The following is a 15,536-nucleotide window of genomic DNA, read 5'->3' as shown; positions in this document are numbered from 1 at the left end:
ACGTAAACATTGTGGGCCGAGAATCAATCTTGTGGCTTGCTTTCCGTCGTACGTACAGTCGCGGACTGAATATTATGGACCATGAAATCTAAGAAAAAGCTGAATATCTCCGCAACCTCACAACGCAATCTGGTATTTGCATTTTGTACCTCGACTAGAATATGCTAACAACGTTGTCGTCGGCAGTTTTACTGGTTACTGCTACAGGCTGCTCGGGAATTTAACGTTCTCGGAGTTCCCGTGGTCCATTTTATTCTGTCGCGACTGTACGTATACTACAATCGGACAACATGAATAAGATTAGTGCGGTTCATAGTAAGGATGACAGACTTTTATTAACAAGCATCTACAAATAACCTGTTATATCGCTCGCTGATTTCATACTAACACATATAAAACGATTTACGGAAAGGTGGAGACTTGTACCGATGTCGCACGGGTCTTATGGTGACAAGTATGATGGCTCATTGTTCTCTGCAGCATCGATGCATTTACTCGACTGTTCACAGCCAAAAGGCACTAAGCCAGGGCAGCTCTCACATTGTTCTCTACCAACGCGTCGCATATAACTTGATTATTAGAACTGGGAAGTCCGACTTCGTGTACAGAGAGAGTAGTGTTTTCGTCGAAAGCATCAAGTGATTGCCGCAAGCGCTGAAGTGCCTGACACAATTTTATTTAGACAAGACCTGGAGCGATGTTGTGGTCTCTGTGCTGAAGTGGCAATACTTCATAATCCAGTACTTTTTAGTCATCTTTCAAAGCGGTCATCTCTGCAAGGTAGATTGCATCACTAACATTACAAAAAAAGGAATGGTGCAGCTTATGTCTGAACTTTTTTAGCGATGACTTTACAACGACGACACCTTGTGTAAAGCAGTCATGCTCAGTTCTGCTAAATTCAGTATTATCTTATTTGTATCTTTGAGTTTTATGCAAAGCAGCACGTAACGACTTGCGAAATTAGCATTGGTGGCCGCTGCGTTTATGATAGAAATTATAAAGCATCTTGACTGTTCGATTTAGTTTATTCAACAGTCGTCAGATCTACTAAAGGACAGAAAAACAGCAACCTAGTCAACTCTCTTAGAAGGAAAAATATGAAACGACGTATCTCTAGGATCTGCTTTAGTGGCCGTACTTGTTGTTTCCCTCGTGTACGTTTGCTTACAACGCGGTGAGTGGGAAAGTGACGGTCAACCGACATAATTTAGAAAGAAAATGTCAACGTTTAGGGTTCAAATATCATTCATATTTTCGCGGCCTTGTGAACGTTCTTGAGTGTCTTGGGCCACTGCGAAAGGAAATGACTGACCATGGAGCAAACATTCACCAGAGCGAAGAAAATGAGACGAGAGACGAGGAATACGAAGAAACACAGACGAGCGTTGACTTACAACTGCTTATTTCGAGTGTCCAAGCAATATTTATACCTGAACTTTAAGAAAAATTGTAAGAAAGCTTAGCAGTCATGCAATCTCTGCGATATTACAAGGTTATATAGGCTAAAAGAAACCATCAATATGACTGATGATCTAAGTAGGTGTGAAGGAAGCATATCTTAGACGACGCATGAAAGTACACACAAGACAAACGCTAATTACCGCTTGTCTTATGTTTACTTCCCTATCACGCTCAAGGTGTGTGCTTGTGAAACCTGCGAATATCGACCAACTAATCCAGCAGTATGTTCTAATATGGTTCTAAGCATGCTCGGAGTTCCTCTGGTGGTGATATGTCAAAATTTCTCTAACGCGAAACGTTCTCAACGTTGAGCTTCGTAGTGTGCTCAACGCAGGCGTTGTCGACTAGTTGATTCCCGTGTTCATTTACCTGGTTGTTGATATTGTCGTCTTTCCATGTCTCCCAAGGGAAACATAGTGAACTCCGCCCCTGGATACATTCCGAAGGCAACGAATGTGAAAGATGTAAAAGACATGTGAAGTTCGAGCACTCATACGAAAAATGACATGTCCTCTCTGGCTTCTTTTGCACCGACTATACTGATAATTTTATTCTTTCTGTAACTTTGGCGTAACGAGCCACAAAGGAGCCGTACCGAACCGTGATCTATGAGTGGTGGCCTGATGGCAAGAAAAGCAAGGAATGCGGTAAGTGCTCGGTAACATGGAAGCACGTACGGTAGATGCACTTGTGCTCAGTAACCTGATTCACAAACAGTTTTCTCTCGGTGGCAGCGGTGGAACACCACATCGCGATAGCTGTACGCGTACGCCAAGAAAAACTACCCTTGAGACACATAAAGGTCAAGATAGGGAAGAAAAACTCATGTTTCACCAACCAGATACACCGTATAGTATCCAACAAGCGTGCAAAGAAGGCACTGACAAAGAAAAAAAAAACGATGACTGTAGTGGGTGGCCCGGCTTTGAGAGACAGACCAAGATTTTGTCCTTAGTCTTTCAGAAATGCTGACAAAAAGAGAAAGAATACATGATGAACTAAGATGCGAAGATACCCAAGGTGGCGACAGCTCTGAAGGCCTGACCGGTTGCTTTTGTTGACTATCACCGAGAAAGAAGTGTAGGTGACTAAAGTGCCCACGTACGCTGCGCGTCAGGCACGGCGTGCCGCAGGCGCACGGCGCTGACTGCGCCGTCAGCAGTCGAGGCGATTCACCCGTCTTCATGTTTTATGCAGCGGAGACGGCCAAGAAGCAGGCTTATTTTTTTGTGTAAGGCGCAGCCTGAATGCTCGAAGAGCGCAGCCTCGCCTCCATTTCTTCAACGAGCGACGGTTATACAGAGACCGAGGCAGGGCTGTTTCTTCCAGCGGACACGAGATCCTACTCCAGGCGCAGACAGCGTGGCGAGCAAGGACATCCGAATGCCATTTCCAGGGGTTGCGTTGTTCCCGCGAAATACATGGTTACAGCAGTCTTGTTTTCCTCCGGCCACTCCGGTCTCTATTAGGGTTCTTCGCTTCCATGTAAACGCAAGCGAGAAATCCAACAATGCGGGACACCAATGGTTTTGCGTCGTTTTCCTTTCTCCTTCGAACGTGTTTTTGTCCATGCCGTACGCGAGAGTGACGGTTCTGAACATGTGTGCCTCGATTGCGTGTTGTCGGAACAAAAGAGTCCCTGCGGTGTCTTTGAAGAAAACATTTCGCAACTGTCGCAGACATAGCACTCAGGGTGTGGACGCTACTTCGCACACTGAAGGCCGTGAGAAATTTGGCGCGCCAAATGTCTTTTTGGATGCTCATCCCCCGTCCGCCATGTAGTTGCAGCGGTGCAACCACCTACATTAACGAGTAAAAGAAACAACCAGTTAGATCTAAAATACCTGGCACAATCACCCTCATCGTACTCACCCTGTTCATTAACGGGATCTGGATCCCGTCAAGATTTTAAATTGCGTCCAAGAACGGCTTCCATACGCCGAATTTGTCCGTCGCAATACTACAGATGTGAAAACTTGCTACATAACTACAAGTGGGTAAAAGCACAGACAGTAATGAATGTTGGTTGCGGCGCTGACCAGACTACCGGGCGTGCCATTTTATTCTTTATTGCTTTCGTTATAGCGACATCCAATAGATGTTTCATACCGGAATTTCGGTTGCTTAATTTACTTTTGCAACAGACCCTAATTTCTACAATTCTGCTTCTTCAATTCAACCAACCATCAGGTGTTCTGGTCTTTTTTTTTCTATGCATTTCTAGCCTGTCGTAAACAGAGTGCTCCAATGTAAAACAAGCTGCAGTGCCTCTTGTATTCGTATGCTATTTCCAGTGTGTCATCTAGTAGTTACAAGAGGAGATATTCTAAGAAAGGAAAGATTTTATGGCTGTCCTGATGAGAAGCCCCGCTTGCACTTTGACTGTCATATCGTGTAATTTTGGTTTCAAGACGCTTCTAAAGTTTATATCAAGCACCAAGCTCGTCTGAAGGAAATATACAACGTAACCGGGACTATAATGAAAAATGGAATCAATTGTACTTCATGATGGAGACATCGACGAGGACAAGGGCCGCTAATTCTCAACCGCCTGCATAACTACACATACTGTCAGGAAATTGCACCTTGTCACCGGCAATTGCCGAGTCCCCGCTCACTTTGTGCTGTACTGACGAGAGTCATTTGGCGGCGCAAGACACGTCTTCATCGCAGACTATTTGACATTAATAGGTAGTTTTCATGCCTCCAAAACATAGTGATTACAGCCCGCTTGGTCACGGCGTCTCTCATATGGAAATGTATCTCTCTTGTTCTGAACTTCATCCTTTCTTCATTTATTACCCAAAAAACACCGAGCGAGAAGCAACGTACCCGTGACCAGTAGTATGTGGGTAAGTATGAAACGCTTCAGCTTAAATAATCAGTGTACGCGGCAAATCATCGTCACTGAGTTCTCTTCCGGATGAAGCGATCCTTTATTGTTCGATAATAACCATAATTTGATAACGACCGGCACAGCGCTTTTGGCTACTACTGCCTGCAGTCAGTGCATAATCATCGCGTGCAATAATGGTTTTGTCGTTGAAATCTTTTTCTCTTCAAACGTACGGTGTGCGCCCTGAGAAGCTACTCTTATGAGTTAAGCGCCAATCACTATGTTTCTAAAGCATATGTCTGAGCCAGTTAGCATTGCTTTCTGGATTTATAGGCAACTACCTCGCTTTAGCGTCGACGCAGCACGCTTTTTCAGTTGCGATTGGTTCGTGTCTAGTCTGAAAAAAATCATAAAGCAGTTATTACCTGAAGTTTATAAAATGAGAAGAATATAAGGAACCGAAAGGCTTAATTTCTTGTTAGTTTCCACCGCAGAAAGAAGCAGACAATGCAGCCAAATAAAGTACCGGAAGAAAATAGCTGTTAACTTGAATCAAAATCGCGAAATATTAAGCAAATGGTAAATCCAAAAGCTAAAGTTAACGTGCCGCCAGTGAGAGCTGAAGCCCACATCTTTCACATTGCGCGTGCTCACCGTGCCGCATATCAGCAGTGACACGCATCGAGTAGCTGTGGAATGCAGTAAGGTAACTATATGCGCAAGGTCGCTGATATGAACAAATGTTTGTTTTGCTATAATTTGTAGCGTGTATAAGTGTTTGTACACTGCAGTAGTTCTCATAAGGCGATCACCGAATCACATATGATTGCAGTAAACACCATTATATGTCATCACATTACGTCGTCATGCGACAACCAGCACACGAAGGGGTCCAGCGTCAGGTGTTAGTTTTTGTAGCCATGATGTCAAGTCCACCAACTTGTATTGTGAACGTATAAGTGTTTTGCACTCATATCACGCACGCATATCAATGACACATCATCAGGTTGCTGGCACGGAATCGCAGAATACAAGTTGCACAGGGTGCTCGCATTTAGAAACAGAAAGTATGCATATATAACGTGTCACTCGCGCTACCGAAACTCTCGTGTAAAGATAGTAACAGAAATGGTTTGCAAATAACGCAGTGTACTTCTTTCTTCGTAAGTTCTTTTTCCCTGATAGCGCGTATATTTCGGTACCCAGAATAAAACAAAACAAAACAGGAATGTATTTTTTTCCTCTTCGTTATCAGATACTTCAACATAAGCCTCTTGTGAAACAACATCTTTAAAATAGATTAGCACATATGCTAGAGCATTGTGAATACGCTTTGACACTTTTGCATCGAGCGCCATTTTTTGTTGCCGAGTGATTGGGCATGGCTTTTCCTATCTCTGCATGATGCAAGAAGAATGCACAAACGCGCCGCAAGTGTTTCGGGATGCGAAGAGGAGACGCTGAACTTCAACATCAGCTCAAAAGGGGGAATAAACGTATACAGGAGGACGAGTGAAACGTCCATACGCTCCCTTTCCACACCCTCTTAAATCCTACGTGAAGAGTTTGCATGGCGCCAAGTCCCTCCAAGCAGATAAGTGCTTCTGTACGCTGTGAAAGGCCGGCAACAAGTATTTTCTGAAGCGCAGCCTTTCTTTTCAAATCAGTGCGATGAACTATGTTCAAACAGCGTGAAAGTGATTAAACTGAAGCAGCGGCGGCGCATCAGCGACCCAAGGGACCGGCACGCTATGCAGGCATTTCGAACGGTGCGAGTTTGAGATAACGCCTGCTTAGCCAGAATTGAGTGCCGTAATGCGCGTGGAATGGAACTTAATGCTATCTTTGCACGCACAGGTATTTTTCCTTAGTCTCTCGCTCCACGTCCCTCTGTTTTATTTGCGTTTCTTTTTCTTTACCATGAACAATAAGTGTCATTGCTTCTGTGATTCTGGTCAGCCCTTTACGCCTTCCAGTCTCAATCTCGCTGTTCATTTTAATTCTAGCTAGTCTTCTAGGTAACCTGACAGTTCAGGACACATTGAAAAAAGATTATTTTATTTTGAAAGAAAGAAAAGCTGGTTATTTTAATTAAGGAAAAACAGCCGTCCGTCGACTCCATGAGAGAAATTAAAGTGACGCACCTTTCTCGAAACTTTCCTGGATTACAGAGATGGTTGATTCAAAAGGGCTGTTAGACTCGTGTGCAGAACTTCGTATTTGTTCTTGCATAGTGACTGTATCCAATATGTTTCAACGGACTTTGTGGTGTCGCTTTGCTTGCCATGACACGAAGAGAAGTCACCTGAGGTCGCCAATTATTCATTTAAAATCATATCGATAAAAATATTGTGCCTAGTTCAACGCGCCATATAATACCGATTGCCACCGTTTCCTAATTTTACTGTATTATTCATGCATCCTTTTCTCTCTATTCGATTAAATGCGCATCCACACAGTTACGTCAGTGTCGTGATGTCAATTTTCGGTGTTTTCCAGAATTTCTATTCTACAAAATGCCGGCATTCTACAGTAGTATGTCGGCGTCGATTACTTCTGGTTCTCCCATAAGTAAAGTTAATGTAGATTTTTGAAAGCAGTTTTAGTTGCATATTTCAACTTCCTTGAAAGAGTAGGTATTTAGACCACTGGAAACTAATATCTTTAACAGCTATGAACTCTACTAGGCATGTTGCATTTCATCGGAAATAGACGCGGAACGCTGTGGTTTAAAAGAAGAACAAAACAGAACAAAAGTTCTCGCATTTTTTCGCAGACCTGGTTCAATCTCCTGAATCATGGAGAGTTTTGCTAATACTTATCACAAATAGAGTAACCATGTGAGAACTAACCTCAAATCGATCAAGGGTCCTTCAAATTGCCAGGGCTGTGGAGAACTGAGTTCGTGCCAGCAGCTGATGTATATTTCCATTCTCGAATAGAAGTTGGTTTTTATGTACCCTTAATTATGCTAAGGTGAAGTCAGGCACGCTAAGCCGTAGAGGCAAGAAATTGAAAATAATCAAAACAAGCGCTTATTCTAGTGTGCGCATGGCGCCAGGCGGGCATGCAAAGACAATTCTCTCCCCACGGAACAACGAATAAAACGTACTTATTTTCTATGTAGGACATTCATCCAATGAGAATTCTGGCTCGAGGGATGAATGAAAATATGTTGAATGATGTCGTGTAATGCTTTTCTTTATTTTAGTTACGACCACCAGCCTTAACTATACTGTCTTGTGTGGTGGAAGGCGTTGGGAAAACGGAAGTATAGTAAAAGGGATCGCAGTCAGAACCAGGTGAAGTTTCGCTCTCGTAAAAAGGGCTGAATCAACAACAACACTGTAATGCATAGTTCAGTCATAGTTGAGGATGACGCTTATATTGGCGGCCGAGAACCTACTGTGGGCACTTTGCCTGCGTTCGGAGACATAGTATTCTGCGAAAAGCAAGTCACAACGCCATGACTGCAGTGTAACGTTAAATTGCCATTAATACATGGTACGTAAAGGTAACTGACCTTGGTAACTCAAATATTCGCCGCCCTGGCCGCGCGGAAAATACAACGATGCTGTCCTGGCGTTAATGTGTTTGTGTTTTTATATGCATGGCGATGTCAGGTGAACCTCGCAAGGAGTTTCTGGTTGAATTAGGATTGTTTTGCCGGCATCTCTTGAAGCAATCATTTATCATTCAACAGACGCGTTATTTTCCCCAATTAAGAATAATTATCATCAAGCCCGCACTCACTTGTCGAGCAAGAGACATTGATTCTGTAGATTGACGCGAATACGGTGGCAGCAGCGTAACCGCACTTCGTCAACTTGTCCCTTTCTAAGACTTCCTCTGCAAGCCGGTACGAATTCTCAAGGTGAACGCATATGTGTCTTATGACCACGACAATGACTGTACAAAGGCGCATCATCTCGGTTTCTTTAGACTTGCATATGTCCATAGCATACTTCCTCAAATATTCAAAGCTTCCGCAATATCTACTCATGACATTCGATATTTTTAGAGCTAAACATCGAAATTGACAAAGCATTTTCGGTGATTGAAGCGGCCAACGTATCATTCAAGGCAAGCTGCACAAGGCGCAGTACATCAATTGCCTGTAAAAGTAAAAGTAGTTATGATTCTACATAACAGAAATAGAAAGGGAATGAAAAACAAATTTAACACCACAAGAGTACGAGGCTTGCCTTTTTGCACTATCCGTTCTTGCAGCGCATTGTGCTGCTTCTGGGGCACTTCAACTTCAATTAGCCGCGGCGTAAGTGCCCGGAGGCTCTGAGGAAGGACAGTGAATGGCCAGTGGTCATTCCAGAAACGGAAGGGAGAAAAGACCGTTCCACATTGGCGCCTTTTTCTTTTTCCTATGCGCTTCCATCGCAGTGGGTATTTAATGGAAACCGAACGACCAAATGATGACCCCGGACAGTAAACACGCCGGCCAAAAGAAAACTTGCACTAGCCACATGGCTCGGATGCTAACAAAAAAAAAAATGATCCAGAACATAGGATGAGGCCGTACGTTCTAAGAAAAATATAAAGTAGTGTGGTAAAGTGTTGTGACAGGCTGACAGCTTGTAGATTGGCTGTCTCCTGTGATGCAGGGCCGCCATTGGTGCGCGGTGAGTGATCGCGGACTGGAAGCGTCGGCTAGTTTCGGTAAAGAGGTGGAGGGGAGCGGTGGGGGGCTACCATTGTCCGCATTTCCGGCGCAAACTCATTGTTCTGGAAGAGCATCTGGGCCTGATCGTTTATTTGCTCATTTCACGTCGCGCGCATTGAAGCAGCGAAGGGTGCCAAAATTAGGAACACACGCGATAAAGTTGGAATGAAGAGACACGATGTAAATTGCACAGCGATGATTGATTAATTCGGCGGGTTTAACATCCAAAAGCAATATATGCGAGACGCTGTATAGCGGTGGGCTAAGGATTAATTTTGGCCACCTGGGATTCTTTAACGTGCACATAGATCTATGTGCATGAAATGCCTTAACGTTTTGCCGCCATCTAAGTGCGGCCGCCGCCGCCCAGAGTCGCATCCACGAACACGCGCTCCGCAGCGAAGCATTATGCATTGGAAAATAAGCTAATACAGGAAGGAAAAAAAAGCAAAAATTACCAGGAAATAAGGGCACGGGGCGTAGTAAGCAACACCTAAAACAACTGCGGACACTTCAAAGGCAAAAACTATAATGAAACCCTTCCTCTCGCTTAGCGAACAAATTAGGTGAATATACAGTTGCTGTCCTTTCGCACACATTCAGAAATGCCCACACATAAACCCGCTCACCAACACTCTGCACCCCCTCCATCTCCCCGCACTGACTCGCACACACGCAAACTCACGCAGACACTATAACCTTTATTCGGTGCATAATACAGAATCACATAAATGTTGCATCGCGACATTTCTCGGACACTGAATACACAGATGAAAACACTTTTTTAGTAAGTGTAAGTCAAATTTCTGCCTTTGAAGGATGAACTTTAGGTTCTAGCGCCGAGCATACAATTCACAAACATTCTTACAATGCAGACTTGTAGTTCACTTCCCGTGAAGCACAAATCGTACTGACGAGGGGGTGCAAGTCACACTAGCAGCAATTGAGGTGGAATATTAGATTTTCGGCCTAATGTGTTAAGCATATCTTAGAAGAAATAAAACACTTTCTTGTTTTCAGGAGTTAGGCTTCTCCAAACAGAACAAACAGTTATGTTGCGTAGATGAGTGCTGTGTTATCCTCGCAAATTAGTGGGTGTACAGCGGAAGGAAGCGAAACAATAACGACTGGATAATTATGCGCCGCCTGTCGGCAATCAATGAGGTTCAGGAAGTCAACGGGTCGGAAGTGTGCGAACGGATCGGTTTACAATTAATAAAGCCTTCCTTGAACGACGACGTTTTGGACGATAACAGACAAACAAACAAACAAACAAACACTGATTGCAGGGTTTGACGCCGCACTGCAACTCAATGTTTGGAAAGCAGCGTCATGCTTTGTTTGTAAGCTCACGCAGCGAATCAGCTGTGCGGAAGGGTAATATCTATCCGGAAGTAAAGTGCGACAGTGATATCGGGGGAGCATTATTTCCCGCTTTACTTATAGGCCAAAAGAATTGGTTGTCTGGTAGAAAGCTAGCTTGTATAAACTCTCGCAACACAGCACTACATTCTTGCCATATCAAAGTATGGCTGAGGCCGTGACGGCACACGTAACGAAATAGACTGGGTGGGCAGCTTACGCGTTAGAATTCCCCTCTCCCCCAGTGTAGGGTAGCAAACTGGGTGCTCTTCTGGTTGTCCTCCCTGCCCTTCCTGTCCCTGCTTTCTCTCGCCCTCTCTCGCTGCCGACGCGCATTTCAGTTTTAAGATCGTGGCTCAAGTTACACGGGGCACTCTGCATATATATATATATATATATATATATATATATATATATATATATATATATATATGCAGAGTGCCCCATGTAACTTGAGCCACGATATATATATATATATATATATATATATATATATATATATATATATATATATATATATATATATATATATATAAATATACACACTCTTAGAAAATTTTACACCCTTTGGGGCGTATCTTGTCCACAACAATAATCGTCATCCGTCTTGCCCGCGTTTCCTTTCTCCAACGCGGCGCGCCCGGTACTTCCCAGTCACGAACGGCATGCGCATTATGACTGTGACGCCGCATTCTCGACAGGAAAGTAGCGGGCGCCGAGTTTTCAGGAAAGGAAACGCAAGCAAGGCAGATGACGATTATTGTTGTGAGACAAATTTACACCCCAAAGGGTGCAACCGTTTTAAGAGTGTGTATATATAAATATATATATATATATTATGCGTGTGTTCATGCGGGCGTGCGTGTCTGTGCGTGTGTGTCTCTGTGTGTGTGTATGTGTCCAAAACAAAAAGCAAGGAAACAGAGTGGGCCAATTTTTTATTAGTCATATCATAAGAAGCCAACAAATACAGGCACCAAGAACAGCATAGGGGTTATGACTTGTACTTATTATTTGAATTAAAGAAATGATAGATTAATCGAAACTGGAAGAAAACACAACTGACCCCAGCTGGGATAGGAACCACCGTATTCGCATTACGCGTGCGATGCGTGCGAGGTAAGAACATTGCATGCGTAATGGCTATTGCAGTTGCGACCAGCAGCGGTATTACTGGAAAAAATGGTTCAAAATATGATCATATCTTCTAATTTCTTCGGTATTTATAAATGATTCATTTGTACTATTCTTCACCATCTACTCGTTTCGAAGTACGTCAACAAATGCATTTGAAGTAACTACGTATAAAGCTAGGTTACTGTGATACCAAGTGCGTCTCTTTACTTTATAAAGTGCTCATTCATTTTTTTTGTCACCTTCCAGATTCCCATGGCTGTTGACCTCGTGGGAGCCAGTAGCGGCAAACTCCTCTCTTGAACCATGACTTCCAGCGTGGGCCTTCTAATGGACACACCGAGCAGTACAGTCGTGTCGCAATTTCTTAGCGGCAGCGTCATGTTTGATGTAGTTGAAAACACGACGTCTTCGCGCCTCGCCCCCTTCATGGGCGAGGCCAACGACTCGAACATCACGGGGATCCCTGACCCCTCTGTCGTGGCCGCTGGTGGTAGCGGCGTCGCAGGAGCTGGAGACGCCGTCCTATCGATCGCTGTGCCAATCCCGGAAGCTGTGGCCACTGTGCTGGTACTCTCTGCCATCGTGGCCGGAACGGTGTTCGGCAACGTACTCGTCGTTCTCGCTATATTCACCTACAGGCCTCTACGTAGCGTGCAGAACATGTTCATTGTGTCACTCGCCGTCGCCGACATTGCAGTGGCACTCCTGGTGATGCCCTTCAACGTGGCTTACTCCATTATGGGTCGGTGGGTGTTCGGCTTGCACATGTGCGAGCTGTGGCTCACCTGCGACGTTCTGTGCTGCACGGCTTCCATCTTAAACCTGTGCGCCATAGCGCTGGACCGATACTGGGCCATCCACGACCCCATCAACTACGCGCAGAAGCGCACGCTGCGGCGGGTGCTGCTCTCCATCGTGCTGGTGTGGGCCATCAGCGGGCTCATCTCGGTGCCACCCCTGATTGGCTGGAACGACTGGCCCGAACAATTTGACGAGACGTCACCCTGCCAGCTGACCGAGGAGCGCGGTTACGTGCTCTACTCGGCCAGTGGCTCCTTCTTCGCGCCCCTGCTCATCATGACCATCGTGTACTTCAAGATCTACCTGGCCACCAGGCGACGGCTGCGCAAGCGTGCCAAGGCAGTGGCAGCCACACTACAGGTCAATCTCACGGCGTCTTACGCGTCGGCAGGCTTTTGATTCTTTGAACTATTGGTTTTGAATTTGAAAACAGCTGTTCTGGCTCTTAACGAGGCTGTAGCAGAGTACCTTGGGCCGGAATGATTTAACGATTTCATTCCAGTGTCTATTTCTTTTCTTGCTTCGCTGGTTGCCTGAGAGGCATTTCGCTCTTGTTATGACCCGGCGTTGTGCAGATTTGAGAGCTGGATCATTTAATAAACATTTATTTAGCAATACCAATCTTTACATTATACCGGCCTTGGTTTAGTTCCATTATCTGCTAGCGCTATCTGTCACGTCAGCTTAAACATTTTCTTGAACTGATGCTCAATGCCAAATGATTCCACGAGGTCTCCAGTATGTTTTCTATTCTATAGCAACAACGAAGAGGTGTAGTTAAATAGCATCGTCCCTTCATCGCGAGGAAGAACTCGCTCACTAAAGAAGGGCGGGTGCTGTAGTTTATTTGCTTTCGTTTTTGTTAGGTACGCGCACGTACGAATACATAGGATTTCATAGGTTGCCTTTTACACGTTCACTTTAAGGACGTCTTAGCGCAAGTGTTTTTGTATCCCAAATTGTTCGCTTTGTTTTTTTTGTATTATTGCCATTGAAAAACATGCGAACTGTACCGTTCGTGTTAAAGGAGCACTTTTTTTTTTTTACCAAGTGAAATGCTTCATGTTACATATATATGAACAGGTCGCTTGTTGGACTCGTTCGTAGAAGAATGACAGGTGATATTGTTACCGCAAACGGAGATGTCGAGATTTTTATTATACATAAGCTAACGCGCAGTCACCCTAAAGCGCACCGAATACTGCGCAGTTAAATTAGAATGCTGGTGCTGGGTGTCAAAGTCATCCACAATGTTACCGAACATCACAGTGTCAATAAAATGCCGCCTTTTAATTTCGATCCACTACGAAACTCTGACGCAGGTGAAGCCTTCAGCACTGCAGTCCCTGCCACCTGCCATGCACGAAAATTCGTCGGCGGACTCTCCGCAGACCGAGCAAAGCCCAATCGATCCGGACATGGACAGCGTGACGGCGATCCGCACAGACGACATTCCGGACGTCCGCGGAAAGACACAGCAGAACGGTGGCAATGGTGCTGCTAGACTGGGCCCATGCAGGCCCTCTCCCAACGTGAAGCAGTACATGGAAGAGCGTCAGCGCATCTCGCTCTCCAAGGAGCGGCGCGCGGCGCGTGTGCTGGGCATTGTCATGGGAGTGTTTGTGCTGTGCTGGCTTCCTTTCTTCCTCATGTACGTCATCTTGCCCTTCTGCCCGCAGTGCAGCATCGCACCAAAGACGGTAAACTTCATCACCTGGCTGGGTTACGTGAACTCTGCTCTGAACCCCGTGATCTACACCGTGTTCAACAATGACTTTAGGAAGGCGTTTCTCAAGATCCTCTGCCGTCGGCGCAGCTGAGCTCACGATAGATCAGCAGTGCTACTGGGAGGTTTTCGTTCGATACACGTACCCGTAACGAAAACTTGATGGCAAAGGGTTCGGCCATGGTGCGACACAGTCCCTTTGTGGAACACTTTCGTGCTTTGGGTAATCACTCACTTGGTGCCGACCACTTTTTGAGCATGTTGGCCGAAGAAAGGACGAAATGTTTTTGACGCATTTCGTTTGTGACAGCGTTGAACAGCGTCGAGGTGTCTTCCAAGTTGTAACGCTTAACGGCCGCGGCAAGGACAGTTTGACATATAGAATTGTCAAACAGGGCATTGACTATAGGAAGCTGCTTTCGTTGGTTCAGCCGCGTCAGCAGGCGAAGCTCTCTCAGTCTCATTCCGAATGGAAAATTTGAAAACAGCTTATTGTAATTAGGAACTAAGCACTTTCGTGTATATGTCTCGTAGTAACGTATGTAAATTAAAGTTTGCCAAACGTAGCTTCCGTTGGTACATACTTGTATTCGGTAATTTGAGTAACCACTCCAGATACGCACAATGGTACGCCTCTTAGCGGGAATTGTTGTCTCTGGAGAATAAACATTTGCCCTTTCATTGTGGTAAAGAATTTTCAAGAATGCGTGGGACATTAATTGACCGAGTCAACATCATTGCCGATTAACCGAACTTATCTCCGTGAAAATGTTTTCAAGATTACGAAATGTATCTCGCATATCGTTTCAGCTGATGGACAGCAGCTATATTAGGAGTACACCCTTTGAAAAAATGCGGTGCCTTCAACACCCGACGGACTCCATTTCAACTATAAGAGTTGAGCTGTTAAATAACTGTGGTGCTCATTATGTGTTATGTTTCATGCATGTCTACGTGCTTATTTGTTTCATTACGAAGCATGCCTGTAGAAATTTTGACAGTGCTCTTGAAGACATTGTACAGTAGCTCACCAGTGCTCGTTGAAAGCTTCAAAACGACCTGGATCGTTGTATGCGAAATGTCATTTCGAGGCAATTGTGTGCCTACGTAACATGGAAAGAGTGAAAGGTATATTTGTGATATGTATATGTATATGGCTCTGTAATTACATGTCTAGAATGTTTGGAGCGAATGAGCATACTGAAGTGGTTGATGTTGTCATTTATCCCTCGTATGCAAAAACGACGTTGTCAACATCTGTTTAGTAAGTTATATTTAAAAATTATTTTTCCTCACCACGGATACCTAGTTGTTACTTCCTTTCCATTCAAAGTTCGCCAACACTAGCACGTTTGTGACACATTCGATGATTAACTGTCATGGCATAACAGGTGGTGCCACCTTGCGCAGCGCTATTACCATGTTCCCCAACGCAAGGCTCAAATACTAGTGTATGATATAGATTTGAAAGGTTTTAAACGGTTTTGCATATTTATTTTTTATTATTAGGTTAGACAAAACAAAACCTTCAA

General features: G+C 44.6%; 1 protein-coding gene across 1 annotated transcript in view; it reads left to right on the top strand.

Moving 5' to 3' along the window:
• LOC135898728 (probable G-protein coupled receptor No18) overlaps positions 1–15,026 on the top strand; it is a 143,191-nt gene extending 128,165 nt beyond the window's left edge. The window contains exons 3-4 of the mRNA XM_065427835.1: positions 11,724–12,638; positions 13,601–15,026. Coding sequence (XP_065283907.1) covers positions 11,781–12,638; positions 13,601–14,098 — 1,356 coding nt within the window. The 5' untranslated portion in view covers positions 11,724–11,780 and the 3' untranslated portion in view covers positions 14,099–15,026. The remainder of the gene's footprint in view (positions 1–11,723; positions 12,639–13,600) is intronic.
• The last annotated feature ends 510 nt before the right edge of the window (positions 15,027–15,536 follow it).

Source organism: Dermacentor albipictus, chromosome 3 (genome assembly GCF_038994185.2).
Source record: "Dermacentor albipictus isolate Rhodes 1998 colony chromosome 3, USDA_Dalb.pri_finalv2, whole genome shotgun sequence".
Taxonomy (NCBI): Eukaryota; Metazoa; Arthropoda; class Arachnida; order Ixodida; family Ixodidae; genus Dermacentor; species Dermacentor albipictus.
Note: the sequence above shows the minus strand (reverse complement) of the source record. Positions and strands in the feature narration are given on the sequence as shown.